The 14,707-nt window shown below is 42.7% G+C and overlaps 1 protein-coding gene across 1 annotated transcript in view; it reads right to left on the bottom strand.

Annotated features, from left to right (window-relative positions):
• Positions 1 to 14,707, bottom strand: part of ADAMTS17 (ADAM metallopeptidase with thrombospondin type 1 motif 17) — a 148,025-nt gene that overhangs the window by 110,482 nt on the left and 22,836 nt on the right. The window contains exon 5 of the mRNA XM_026040591.1: positions 11,300 to 11,343. Coding sequence (XP_025896376.1) covers positions 11,300 to 11,343 — 44 coding nt within the window. The remainder of the gene's footprint in view (positions 1 to 11,299; positions 11,344 to 14,707) is intronic.

Below are 14,707 nucleotides of genomic sequence, written 5' to 3' on the forward strand. Positions count from 1 at the left end.
TCAACCCTGGCACTACCTGCAATAGCTGCAGCTCTGCAGACTGCCCAAGGATCCAAAATCAGCTTGAGGCTATTTTCATTTCGCTTTTTCAGGTGAGTGCAGTGTATTCCAGGTTTGAGTTTGTCAGTTCATCCCTGCAGCCTGTCAAGGCCATCTGCTTCATTAAAGGGCCTAAGTTCAGACAGAACACAGGGAAAGGCAGATCAAATCAGAGCTTTTAATGAGACTGCTAAACAAAGAACATGGAGCGTCGCAGCAGGGATCCTGGAACCCTCAAATTCTTCCATATCTCCCTTCCAGAATGAAAGGACAAGGTCAGACTTGGCAATAAATCAGAAAAAAATACTTGGAGCCTCTGTACCAAACAGCATCTGCTCTAAGTGCTAACAGTCAGAGTCCAACATTCAGTTCCAGTTCTTTTTTTCTCATAACTGCACACACTAAGAAATCGATGGAGCTATTCAAATAAATCAAAAAGGACTTCTAACTGCTTCAGAAGCTTTACCAAGCCATGGAACTATCCCACCTCGTGGCGTTGGTCAGGAGGGAGCTCATGAGCAAGAGCAACAGTCCTGCAACACGTCCTGCTCCGTGTTTAACACACAAAAAGGATCCTGAACAGTCTGGAGAATTTTGGTATAGCCTGCTGAGAGGGGAAGCTTCTAGTGACACAGGTGTTACACTATCTCCTAATGAAGGGCAGTCTTCTACAGCTCTCCAGCTCCTTCCATGATCTTAAAGAACAACTGAACAATTACTACTCAAGCAGTGAGCAGGTCTACGCTTTTGAAACATGCTTATATTTAAAGTGTATTTTTATTTTTAGGCACCACATGCGTGTCAAGCTGTTCTCTTGGCAAAATAGGAGCTGCTCAGGCGACTAGCAGAGCAGGCCAGCGGAACACGATGATTCACAGTAATCAAACTTTGAACAGATGCTTTTCCAAATTGCTTCTGTGATACTTCTCAATTACAGTCCCTACATCCTGACTTGCTGGGCCGTCTAGGCTCCTGGCTTCATCTTGTCAAGCTGCCAGCCAACACACATACTGATAAACTTATTTAGCAATTCTTGGTTCAGTCCTTCTGTTTCCTTTCCTTACTGAGTGCTGATTTAACCGCACAGCCTGAGCTGAGAAAACTGACAAATCTGGGGTTTAAACTCAGTCCCTGATAACATTTATAGGGTTGAGTCACTCTGCTGAAGTCAGAGCTTGGGCTGAGAAGTTGGCACCACGGTGTGACAAGCATCAAGGCTGTTCCTAACACCACAGCACTAGCCACTAGCCCTAGGGCCAGGACTAAAAAGCAAAAATGCCCCTTCCATGTCGGTGGGCAGGAGGAGGCCACCGAGGCAGCCAAGGCTCCGTTTCTCTCTCCATGCAACGGCACAGCTGGTGTATTTGTTCTGGCACAAGGGGACAGCATGAGGCAAGAAGAGGTGACAATAAAGAACAAAAAACATTACAAAACTGAGGATTTCCTACACATCTGCATTTCCACCTGGGAACAGTGGTTCTGATGTATACACGGGGCATGAAATCCATCCTTTGGTGAAGACATCAAGGGAAACTTTACCCTGTGCTCTGTTTCCTATTCTTAACAGAACTTGTAAAAGCCTAATAAAAGTATTAGGCTGCAATCAGTCTCATCCTAAAGACATCCCAGATGTGTCCATTCCGACCTGCCCCTCATGGTGCTCGATGTAGCTACAAACAGCATCACAACATCAACCTAGTAAAAGAGACCAGTGGCCAGTTCCAGAGACAATGAATCTGGAAGCAATTTTTGCAATGTATCCTGAATCTATTTTCTTTGGTACCTCCTTATCCAAACTGCTTAGAAATAAAATGCCAGCTTTAAAGAACTTAGTAACACAAGCTAGCTAGAAATTCACACATGCACAAGAAAGCTTTTCCCATACTTAGTAAAAAAGAAACTCACATGCTCAAACTTGATCTCCTGTAGAAGAAAATATAAATTTGTAAGAATCTTGCTGAGCAACTTGATAAAAAAGAGTCTCTGGTGCCTCTATTGACACAAGTCAAGACACAGTCCCAGTCCTGAGGCCTCTGCAGTCTGAGCCCAGCTAGGGCAGCACGCGGGGCTCACAGAGGCTCTGCGACTGCGAGCGGCCCTACAGCAACGCACGGCCTTGGGGTTTTGGGGGGGAGGATCTCAGGCCTCGAGCCCCAGACGGCAAGTGGCTTGTGCAAGGATTTGCAGTGGCAACAGCTGCACTTCCAAGCTAGGCAGATCGTGTGTGTTTGTGCAAGGCTGCTCTGGTGTCCTGCAGAGCAGCCCCTGACAGCTGCCAGGTAATGAGATGCATTCTGCAGCACGGCCCTCAGATAGGCAGCTTCTTGGCATGACAAAAAGCATACTAAATACCTGTTACACCCAATCCAGTTGTTCCAGGTATCACAATCACCAGAGACTTGATCAAAATCCCACTGAAATCACCAGGAGTCTTTCCACTGGCTTTGGGGAAGGAACATTAAGCCATTTCCTGGCTCATTTTATTTTGATCCCACCTCCAATAGGCTGCATCTTGTCAGAACCTTTTTACTTCAGTCCATCGACCACGCCGCGGTTCAAAGACCCAAGTTCAACACCGGCATCTCTGTAAACACACTACTTCATTGCACAAATAAGGACTGCAGCTTTCCCATGTCTGAAAATGCAACATGTAAAACTATAAATATATATAAAAAAGTGAAGACAAAAGTAGGAAATGCAAGGATGGTTCTCAAACACTGAGATACCAAAAAGTATCACAATTATCATGTTAGCACCACCTGAACGTATACAGTTCCCTCCTATACCTAAGAATAACAATCCTCTCTTTCACTTAGATCAGTCATTTAGATAAGAAAATCCCAAGGAAATTAATCATCCCAACAAATATACTGCTGTATGACAATAAACGCAGCCCCAAGAGCTAGGCCCAGCACGGTAAGGCCTAAATGCTCTCAGTGCCCAGGCCCGCACCCTGAGCTGAGGGCACCTCGGCCTTCCCAGCACCAGCTCCCGCTCCCCGCTTTCAGAAGCGGCACAGCATGCGAGCACCCAAGGTGGCTGTGCTCAATGTCCCTTGTCTGTGTCATTCTCTGGCGGAAGGAGGGAAACTGGGAAGATCCAAATGAGACAAATGAACATACGGAAAAAAATACGGCAGAGAGATGACACAACATCAAAGGAGGAAGACAGACACTAGGAGGAACAGACATGAAACCAAAGTAAACTGGTTATCAGACTCTTGCAAGGTAAATGACCTTTCAAGAAAGCTACAAGCAACTGGCTGACTCCAGAGGGTCACAGAGCCCATCTCACTGCAAAACAGCCCAGCCATTTGCTGCAGGAAACCCACCAAAGCAAAACTTAGCAGTCTCTTAGTTTTCCCTCATTTCAAGAGCCCTGGATCTGATTGCACTGATAGGCCTATTTTGAAGTATCAGTTTAACTTTTCTGTAAAGAGAGAATCCACACACTGTTTCCTTTTTTTTTTTTTTTTTTTTCTCTTACAAAAAGCTCCAGTGTTTACTCCATTTGTTTACTACAGTGCAAGTACTACTATATGCACTAGGGTTTGATGGATGGCATGAAAACCAACAAACGGATGCTCAGTGGAACATTAATGTGTACACAGCAGTCTAATTACTGTCGGAGCCTTAATGCAAACAGATCAGTCAAAATCACTACACATAAATGTATGGCACCAGCTACATAAAACCAACAAATATTTTGAACCTGCTGCTGACTCACAACCACAACTGAAGTAGAAATGCCAGGGTAATTCCAAACTAAACACAGCAGGAGAAAGATACCAGGTTGGGTTTCTTTTTCTTTCCCTCTCTCATATATACACTTATATATGACAGGATCCACTACTGACAGTAAGAGAACTCCTATGCTCAAGTGAAATTCCAGTGACTTTAATTGTTTTTTATATGTATACACCTAAATGAGACAGGCAAAAATATCACTTCTGTCTATTGTCACCTTTCTACCTAACTTGGCACGATTTGATAAGGAAAATCCATTGTCTTTAAGAAGAATCTGGTCTAGTTTAGGTATCTCAAATTTCAAGTATTCTGCAAGGCATTTAAAGACAGCAACCCCTCCTCCTCCAAGTACAGATTTGAATACAGTTAAAATCTGAAGACAGATTACTGTCTTTTTTGAAGACAGTACAGAAATCAAAATTTCTATACATACACATAAAAGGGCACAGAAACATAAAAACATGCATAGACATATTCAAGTATTTCTGCATCAATCTAACCAGGAAACAAAGAGTAAGGACAAAACAGTTCCTACCTCTCTAAACTACCATCCCAGGTCAAAATATTGCACCTCTCCCAAATAAATAGGTAGGGTGTTATACTAGTCACGATACCACATCATTAATCAAATGAAAATCAGCCCATGCAAGCCTCCTCTGGAGGAATTTTATTACCAGACAAGATTTCGCTTTTATTTTAAGCACACTTCTCCGTGTTGTTTTATTACTAGTAAAATCTCATTTTTGCACTATTTAAAATTTACTCTAAAAATGGCATTTAATCTTGCCAGCTGCAAGCAAAAGAAAGGTGAGAGCACAGTAGGCAAGTGTCCTTCATTTGCCTCTTACTCCTACATGCCCTGGGTGCAACTGGAAGGCTTCTATTTGATTACTCAGTGGAGCAAATGTTTCAGTGAATGCCTCCATGCCCTGCTACTCCACACGGCTGCAGCCTATTGAAAAGCCATGTACAGATCTTTTTACACACTGAGTTTTTTTAGCTATAGGCTCAAGAAAACAATAGCAGTTATCTGAAATGTTTTCAAGGCAGCAAAGGATAAAGGCACTATAAAGCAGACACCTGGATAAAAGCAGCTGGGTTGCAGCTTCGGGGGCCAGCACGGTCCTTGCTGTGTCCCCTCCCATCTCCCAGTGCTCTGAATAAGGAAAAGTGCTATTATTTTAAACCCACATCAAGAAGGCCTTTTTACAAATAAAATAAAATGCTGCCTCAATGACTTCTCAGCTTCACACACGCAGTAGCAAGAAGCAATTGCAGAGCTTTTCTTGACATTTCTCTGGCAGTGTGTGCTTAGCTGGACATCAGTTAAGCTCCTGCTTTCAGCTTGTCTGTTTGCAAACACAAGCACTACTTTCAGATAAACAGCAGAGATCTCCAAATTGTGATCAAATGGAATTTGCCCATCAGCAAAATGTTGGTTCTTAGAGTCCTATAAATCAGCTCTAATTTAGAAACAACCAATGGAGAAAATTATCTGGCAGCTATAACTAATTCACAAGTTCTAGTGTAGAACACCAGGTGAACCAAAAACATACAAACTACATGTTGCACAAAAGCAGGAGGGGGTGTTTGATTTCTTTGTTCCATGCTAGCAAGAAAATATACTGTGCTCATTCAGAGGGACACTATCAGATAAATTCAATGGGAAATGTTAAGCGTAACAGGATAGTTAATGAAAACAGTAACAAAAAGCACTTCAACTCACAACGACTGCACGTGCACAACCCCAAGTGCAAAAGCAAAGGGCAACTGTAGGTGGGGAGGAAACATCTTACACAGATATACAGCCTTTAAGCTAAGAGACTAAAATTCCCAGGTGCTTTACAGTATACATGTCTGTGTAACATCATACACACATAAGCGGCCCTGAAGTGGAATGCAGTACACGTTTTCACTTGTACCAGTCAAACTGAGCAGTGATTTAATACCAAGTTATGACAGTGAGCTGAAATTGAAGGAAGAAAATCAAGAGTATCAGAGTAAGTATCAACAGAGCCATAGCAAATGTCTCCCCTCCTGATGCAACCCTTTTCACAAAGGCAATCAAAAGGAATACCTGATGGGAAAGTGCCATAACACAACTCTTCTAGCAAGTGCGTTTTCCAAAGACGCTCCCAGTCAAGCAGCACTCGGCATCCACCCTGCACAACACGAGTTCTGACACACTGTGGGTCATTTACTCGTATTTTGCTTGGTAAAGGAATACTGTGATTTCTGTTCATGCATCTGAAACAGTTGTTCTCTTGTATTATAGGAGCTTATTACCACAAACCATTCCTACCACGACAGGAGGCTGAGTTTTCAGCTGAGGTAAGATTCCACATCCTGCACCAACCTTGGGGGAATTGCACAAAAGATATGGACTAAATCCTGACTGAAAAGTCTAAAGAAGCAAGAAAAAAAATGTGATTTAAGATAAATGAAGATATGTTAAGGAACAAACACATGTGGTAATGCTGATGAGATTTTGCACATGCCACTTCATGGGTGGCAAATACTATGTATGTATCTCAGTGAGTCAGACAGCTTAAGTATCTACAAACATTAATTACCAGTAAAAGCTTGATGGTGAAGGAAAGGCAGGCCCAGGTACCGAGCAGAACTGATCATTCAGTCTCAGGACTGTTCATTCAGTCATTCAGAACTGATCTTTTCTACAAAATGGCCTCAAAATATATATAACATAAGAGCTAAACACAGTAGCTTGCACCTGGCTATGGCAACTCTTCCATGAAGAATTTTTCACACCTAGAAGAAACCAAGAGCTGAAGAATCCACAACTGCCCTTGGTAGATAAAGACAGATAAATCTAAATGAGCTGCAATACAACCCAAAGGCAAATGAAATTCAAGTGCCTCACTTTTCATAACAACAAAGTCAGTCTCTAAAATATCAGCACTTGATCAGATACCTATTTTGCGCTGTTTTTTTCAGACTGGAAGGAAAATAGTTGGTGTGCATATGGACATACAGTCTTTCTAGTCTTTTCCATTTTACTTCTCTTTGCTAAAGCAGACTGGTTGGCTTCACTGTTGTTACTAGTGGGTTTTTCTTTCTAGTTCTCACATACTAGCATTTTTTGTTAAGGTTTTCAAAATCTGGCAGCGATTCTGGATGCCCCAAAACAAATCATTTCCAGAAAGTACAAAGAATCATCCTCAGGGTATCAAGCTTTCCAAGTTACGTCCAAAGCATCCAAACCACGATAATCTCTCTAGGAAACAAACTCAGGCCGTTCATTTGAGAGATGCAGAACTGGGTTATGTGCTACCCAAGAACAAGACAAGAATCCTGATCCCACTGCAGTCAGTACCAGAACTCCAAGTCCAATGAAAACCTGGTTTTCCTGGGGTCCCCAGCTCGGAGCCTGTGCACATGAGGCAGCCCTGTGGAAGCCAAGTCCCAGCACCAGGCGGTCAGCACAAGAAAGGAAGGCATGAAGAGGATGGGAATTTGGGATTACTGGAGAGGCTGTGCTCATCCAGTGCTTTATTAAAACTCATGCAATCTTGTATTACAGGCACTTGGCACACAAGATTTCAGTCGGGAATTGGGAAGAGGAGAGATTGCTGCTTGGTGACAAGAAGCTGGAAGGGTGCTGCGGGGAGGAGGTGCCTGCGGGTGATGAAGGTGCACCTGCAGGCCCTGCCCCACGGCCTCCTTGGGCATCACAAAGGCAGCAACAGGACCCGCCACGGCCTGGCACAGCCCCGACCCACAGAAAGGTCCTGCAGCTCTGGGAGATCCCTTTCCTTCACCAAAACCAACCAAATCAACAGTGTCCCTTTAAGGGGACATCTTAACCCACAGGACATTCATTTAATGCACAGAGCTGTTTTGGATTTTGGTCGCAAAGACGGTCCCAGCAAGACTAAAGCCAGGCACTGTTTCTCTAATGAATTGTTCTAAGCAGCAGGTATTTCTGTTTATTCTGGCTTCAAATTAAAACCCGCCCTGGAATATACAGAAACATTCAACATGAACCACTATGGAAAAATGTTTTTAATGTGAGAATTCCTTTTCTTTTCCACTCACATCACACCAACTAGTCTTTCCCCTTTCCTCTGGGATTAATTCTCTGCTGACAATATTAGGGGACTGGAATCAGTGACAATATTAGGACTGGACAAAATTAGTGACAATATTAGGAGACTGGAATCAGTATTACCTAGGAAGGAAGATTTAAATGAACCGTACATACACTGATGAGACCTGTACCCTGCGGAGACAGGAAACAACCCAACTGCATCAGCAAAGAAAAGGTAAAGTTGTTCAGGATGTTTTGCACAGAATTTGGAACAATCAAATTTGCTTGTACACATACAGCAAACATCCCACTTGCAAAATCCAGGCATATTCCCAAAGTCACTGCTAGTGTAAATTCATAAGCAGTAGCCAGGGTGAAGCCATCAAGGGAGGGAAACTGGATAACAGCACCAGGCCCTGCATCTCTGCAACAGGACTTTTCACCCACCCCTCTCTATGCGCTTCTGAAAGGAAGAAATGACAGAAGAGCAGGATGTCACCTGCACAGTCGCAGTGTAGGAGTAAAGCCAAAACCAGAACTCTCACTTCTCCAGTGAGATTTCAGCATTTTGAAGATGCAAGAAAAACAGACACATTCTAGAAGGATTTGTGACCTTCAGGACTCTCTCAACAAGGTATCTTTGGGTTGGGTCTGTCAATTAAAGGTAGCCAGGAGGTAAGAATGTTTTTCACGGCACATTGCTTCACCTGTGGAGACAGTCTGGAAAGCTGTGTTTCTCAGTTACCTCCGCTGCTTCTACTCAGTTTTCTCCAAGCAGCTCTTCCCTTTAACTAAACCTGCCCATTGCAGCATATACACTATAGCCTGCTTTCCTTTCCAAAACATCAAGCCACAAAGAAAGCACATGTGACTGCAGCAGAGGTAAAGGCATTTTTAACTAGGGCAATTTGAGGATATTTAAGACACATTCTCATTTTCCATTTCCCAATTCCACACTGCCCCCACTTTTATTATTAGTTGAATCCAGGGAAGCTTCAGCCTGGATCTGGGGTAACATGTACACTGAGGAATCAAGGCCAAGCTTTGCCTTGAAATATGCAGGATCATTCCTAACTAACCGTAAAGCTGCTTATTTGGCACCAACAGTGGAAATACTGAACGAAAGGGGCATTCTCAATCTGCTTATGTCACAGGAAGGTTGGATTCTGACAACGAGCAAGGCTCCAAGCTGCAGCCCGATATTAATAGTTAGACATTAAACTCGCAATTTGGCCGGCTTAGAGGCAGCTTGATTGGAACAAAGATTCCTTTGCAGGAAACGGCAGACCTGGTTGAAGCTGCATCACGAGAGATGAGTCTGAGAGCGGCAGCAGGCTGCAAAGCTTCTCACTGCTGCGAGTGCCTCGAGGCTGCGCTGCAAAAAGCAGCTTTCTGTGCTCAAACTGCACAGGGTACTGGAGGTCCTAGGACCCACGGTCGGTGGAACCCGACTGCTGCAAGCGTGCTGCATGCAGGCCTACTGCTTGGTTCTTCTACCCCTCCTGTAGGAATTCATTTGCTTTTAGGGCTAACTTGCACAGCCAAGAAGGCAATGAGTATCCGCAAACTATTTCTTAAATATATATGGTTCTATTCTTCAACACAGTCAGCAAGGTATCACCCTAGAAAGACTTACCTATGTATTTTCACATTTTCTTGAGCTTGTTTCAGCCATTATGTAACCTTCCACGCTACCTTGGCAGCTAAGCCAAGAAAACTTGAATCGAGTCCCCAGAGCAACTGGTTTCAGCAAGGGGCCCCTGCCAGAATACAAATACAAACCTCCTGCTGCTGTTTTCTCTCTGCGTCTGCATGGCAAGCAAAGATTCCAGATAGGTTTTTCAATATGGATCTTTCTGAGCAGAAATGAATATCTCTTACAAATCATTTAGATTTCATAATCCGACTTCCAAGCAACAGCTGGGGCTCAATACTTTCACTGGGAAAATTTTGCTTTGCTTTTTCTCCAAAGAAAATTGTATTGTCACTGAAAAAGCCCATATCTGCAGTACTTATTTCAGTAAGTATAATCTAATGGATTTTTTTATATTCTTTTAAATGTGACTAAGCAACATTAGACTCCGGACTTAATATTGCAAGGCTCAAGGACATCACACTTCTTTATATGAGAACTGCTTAAGCCATACAATCTCCTGTAGCTTTGCACTCAAAATCCCCATTTCGGAGAGGTAGACAGAGGCGTTCAGAATTTAAGTGACTTGCCAAATGTCACACAATGAGTCTATGCCAGAGCCAGGAATAGAAATCAGGAGTCTAGAGGCCAGATTCTCTAGCTTATACAGATCAGCAGCCTCAGTCTCCTAGTTTAGACAAGTCCCTGCTCACTGGGAAAATGCTTCTTCCTTTACAGGATGGCAGTTTACCAGACAGCAATGGACAACATCATTCACAAGAGGGTACATAAATACATATGCATCTGCTGAGATCACACTTTTCTTATTTAATAGGCAGGGAATGAAAATGAGGTGAATAAAGAGAACTTTGAAAAATGCTGTAATCTAAAAATCATTTTCAAGACTAAATGCGATGTCAATCTTTTGACTAGCTTCTGGAAACAACAGCAAGAGATGCAGTACCAGCATAGTTCTTCAAAAATTTCTAAGGTAGGCTGAGAGATGCTGCTGGGACATTTGCAATCACTTCCCCTCAAACTGCCTCTCATCCACTATTATTTGTTAGTGGTGCAGCCTCCCCAGTCTTGAATGGGGGGCTCTGAACCCAGGAAATTCAGGATTCACTTTGGGTTTACAGAACATAAACGAAAAGAAGCTATAAATAAAAATACAATAATCATGGATAAGATGCTGAATTTTGCCTCCAAATACTACTGCTATCATAGTAATTAAAACAAATACTAGGAGAAGTGATGCAGTGGAACCTGTAGCTACCTAGATCAAAAATAAACAAGATATTTACTGTGTGGAATGCAAGCACATCATGTATCCTGGACTTGGATATCATTAGAGGAAGTTAGAAGTAGAAAGTGGAAAAGAAGACTTAATTCAACTGGGGTTTCCTACAAAGAAGTATTTTGCTCTGTGTTCGAGTACCTGCTTGACCTGGGAATGATACACAGGTTCTTACAACACATTTCATTAGTTACCAGTCTTGTCTTGGGTGAGAGACTGCTGAAAGGAGCATTATACTGCCATTCAAAAGACAGTTTCTTGGTCTCCAATTATTTAACTTTGCATCTGCTCCTGCTAAGTATATATGCTTAAGATTACTTCCTGACCTCAGAGAGTTCCACTGCTTAAAAGGAGTTGTTATTTCATGACTTATTTATAGTTCCTATCCCCTTCAACCAATCCACATTTGCACGGTAGAGACAATTAGAATAACAAAAGCACATTAGAACAAAACAAGAAATGAATGATTGCCTGGGAAAGTCCTCTCCACATAGAGCTGGCCATCAAAATACTCCTGCCCTCCTTCCTTGACTTACCCACAGTGTCACAAGGCTCATCTTTGTGTACGCAGAAATCTGTCCTAGAAAGAAAAACAGAATAGAGGTGAAGTGTATCCTGTGCCCCCCAACCTGAGGCTAGGAAAAGCAGCACTGCATGACTCATGTTCTGGGTGTTGAGGTTTTTAACTGCTGTGCCATTTACACTGTGATAGCACTGACTGCTACTCAAGATTACAAGCAATTAAGCTGATCAGCTCTGCATATTGCTGTCCAATGTAACCAACTTAATATTTATCCTACAAAGACTGCCCCATCACATGAGACTGGCTCATTTCAGTGAGGTCAGACTTCCACACTAACTGGACTAAAGCTGAACCAGCATTTTCACTAGACAACTGTAATAAAATGCAGCAGATACAGTGATGCAATAACACCATCAAAAACAGGAGGAGGGAACATGTGGGATACTGACATGTGACATTGAGCTGAGTCCAAAGACATAAGCTGGCTCATGCATACCCACAAATCCACAAACTCTCAGTCCTTCAATTTTTTTTTCTCCTGAAATAGAAAAGCAGAGACAAGAAAGAAGCAGAGCCAGACATACAGAAAGACAAACAAAACCAAGCAGGGAAAAACAAAGCAGACCTCAGGATTTGACAGATAAGAGTTAGGTGAACCGGATTCAGCTAAACGTGCTGCGTGTTTTATAGAAACAGAACAAAAACAGCCTTAAAGCCTACAGTCTGAGTAACACTACGTTATGTGAGAAAACTGTTATTGTCTCATAATGGAATACACTTACAAGTGTGGAAGGAAAAGTATTTTATAACTAAAATACTGTTTTGGGTGTATTTCAGTAAGCACTTAGTCATCACTGAACTTTTAGGAGCATTCTTTACCAGACACGCTCTGCAGTGCCACTCACTCTGAAGAGGAGCTGCAAGAAAGCATCACACATGCTAGCACAATTCCAAAGTTCCTTGGCCCAAGGGAAATCTCTGTGATTAGGCTTTCCTCACGCTGAGAGAGGTTAGTGAATAAATCATATTAATAAATATTTCAAGCTGCACACTAAAGATGCAAGTCACAGATAGGATTTTGAGTTTAAGAGTTTCACAAGGGGTATAATGGAGATGCACTGAAAATACCTTTTTCTTAGAAGAAATACAAAAGGAGGCTTTACATGAGAAAGGCTTTAAGGCCCAGTGCTCCAGCTGATGAGCATGGAATCTTCACACAACCACAAAACCACAAATCAAGTAATTGAGGCTTGGAAGGAAGGAAACAGAGCTGGTAACAGCTCTTGTTCAGACGACCCTGAAAAACTAACTGTACTTCAATGTGGAAAGTTATGATAGCAATTACCAAAGTATTAGAAAAAAATCATAAGGAAAAACACAGAATCAGGAGCAGTGACCACACACGGTCCCCAGAGTTTTGCACGGAAGCCTTTCTGTGTCTCGACACCCTGGCGTTCCAGCCATTCCGAAGTCAACTACTGAGAATCTCCTGCCAGAGTTGGCACGGGCACGCCGAGCTCCCTGGGCCAATCTGACAGAGGTTTATTTAAGGACTTAGCATGTTATATAAACTGGTAAATCAAACAGATGCTTTTCTTGTGACAACAGATAGCTGAACTATTAGCAGATGGCAGGAGGCCATTGCTAGAAAAGCATCTCTCCTCAGGGGCTCGCCAGCCCAGCAAATAAAGCACAGCCAGTTTTGCTCCTTGCACTCATGTTCTGCACTCAAAGGTGCCTGGCAGTTTCGGGCTGCTTCCCAGAGAAGTCACCACCATGCCCTGACGCTGGGCTCCTGTACGTCAGCCAGCACAAGCTGCCAACTCTACTAAGCAGAGAGAATACCCTGATGCTGTCTGCTCATGGAAGAACTTGGAACAAGACAGCAAGAAGAGCTGAACAGAGCTGTCCAATTTACTGCAGGTGGGTCTGCAACTGTAAAACCTTCCTAGTCTACTCTCTAAACCGTCCTAAACACAAATTCAAGAGACCCTGCCCTTCTATTCTGAAGACATGTTCCAAAACACTAGAGTTCAACATTTCCTGATCTTTTATAAAAGGTTTACTCCAAAATTCTGTGGTCAAACAAATGCCAAATGCAAATCTTTACTCAGTGATCACAGGTTCACAACTTAGAGTACATTTTAAACTCATTTGGCTCTTCTACCAAAATCCTGAAATGTGTGGCAGGTCTCTAGTATTCTTCCCAAAGCAAGTAGCCATCCCATCTCACACACCTAGTGAAGAAATTCCCACCCCTTCCCTGGAAATCTCAGGGGAAACCGAAGACTCCAAAAGGCACCAGGAGACATCTTCCCTCTCCTCTATGGAGGAGTCATTCCAGGGAGGTAGGACGGCCCTGTCATGGTACTGAAACTGTTCTTTAAAAAGATTTACTCACTGGACTCTTTTTGGAAATGTTTTCAGCTTTGCTATGTTCTTGTTTTTAAAGAAACAGGGCTGACATAAATGATACTGTAACGATACTCTAAGGAAATAAAGATGCCTTAAGAATCCTCTCCATATGCCATGGATGTTATCACAAAGACTACAGTTTTGTTAGCAGTATATTTTAAGGAACAGAACTCTCAGTACAGGAGCTGCAGTTCAAATCCAAGGCCAAATCTGACCTTATCACGCTACGTACAAGATAATGTATTGAAATCACAGGCTGGAACAGAGAATAAAATCTTCACTTTCAGCTACTGGCTGAACCAAGCACTGTGTTCGCTCTGCACTTCTAGGGACCTCAGAAATTCTCAGTTATTATCACTTGTCGTATTATGAAGAGTGTTTTCATTAGCAGAATTAAACAATATCTCAAAAAATGACAATAAGTTGGGGGGTTATTTTGTCGTTCAATAAAAAGAGCCAGAAAAGAATAACTCAGAACTCCTCTCTTCCATCTGGCTCACACAAACTGGAAAAAAATATCTAACTCTGCTCAGCTAAATTCTGCAATTCAAGTCCTTCCTGTAAGAAAGGAGGACAGTAGTGGAACTGTGCAACATGAATAAGAATATTCTGTTCAATGGCTGCCTCATTAACCTTCAAATGACATTTTTTGATCAGTTCAGTCCTCCTGAGTCATAAAGGTAACAGACAGAGGAATCAGTATAGCCAGAAACTTGCAAGCAAGCAAGACTTTGCACATCTATACATTCATTCAGAAGCACCACGCGTCTATCTCCCTGAATGGGTTATATTGACTAGAAAGAGCAAGAAGAGAGACCAGTGTGCAGGGCTGGCCTTTCGTACAGAATAAAAGCTGCTCTTCTATACAGCACTTGCAGTGCCTGGCCTACACTTGAGCACAGAACCTGAGCCCAGTTTCTATCCTTACCGAAGCTGTACTTCTCCAGCCATTCTGACTGTGAAACTCTCCAAATCCACCAAATCCTGAGATCACCCCTACAATTCT

This window comes from Nothoprocta perdicaria, unplaced genomic scaffold, assembly GCF_003342845.1.
Source record: "Nothoprocta perdicaria isolate Ctin4 unplaced genomic scaffold, notPer1 scaffold_26, whole genome shotgun sequence".
NCBI classification, from domain to species: domain Eukaryota; kingdom Metazoa; phylum Chordata; class Aves; order Tinamiformes; family Tinamidae; genus Nothoprocta; species Nothoprocta perdicaria.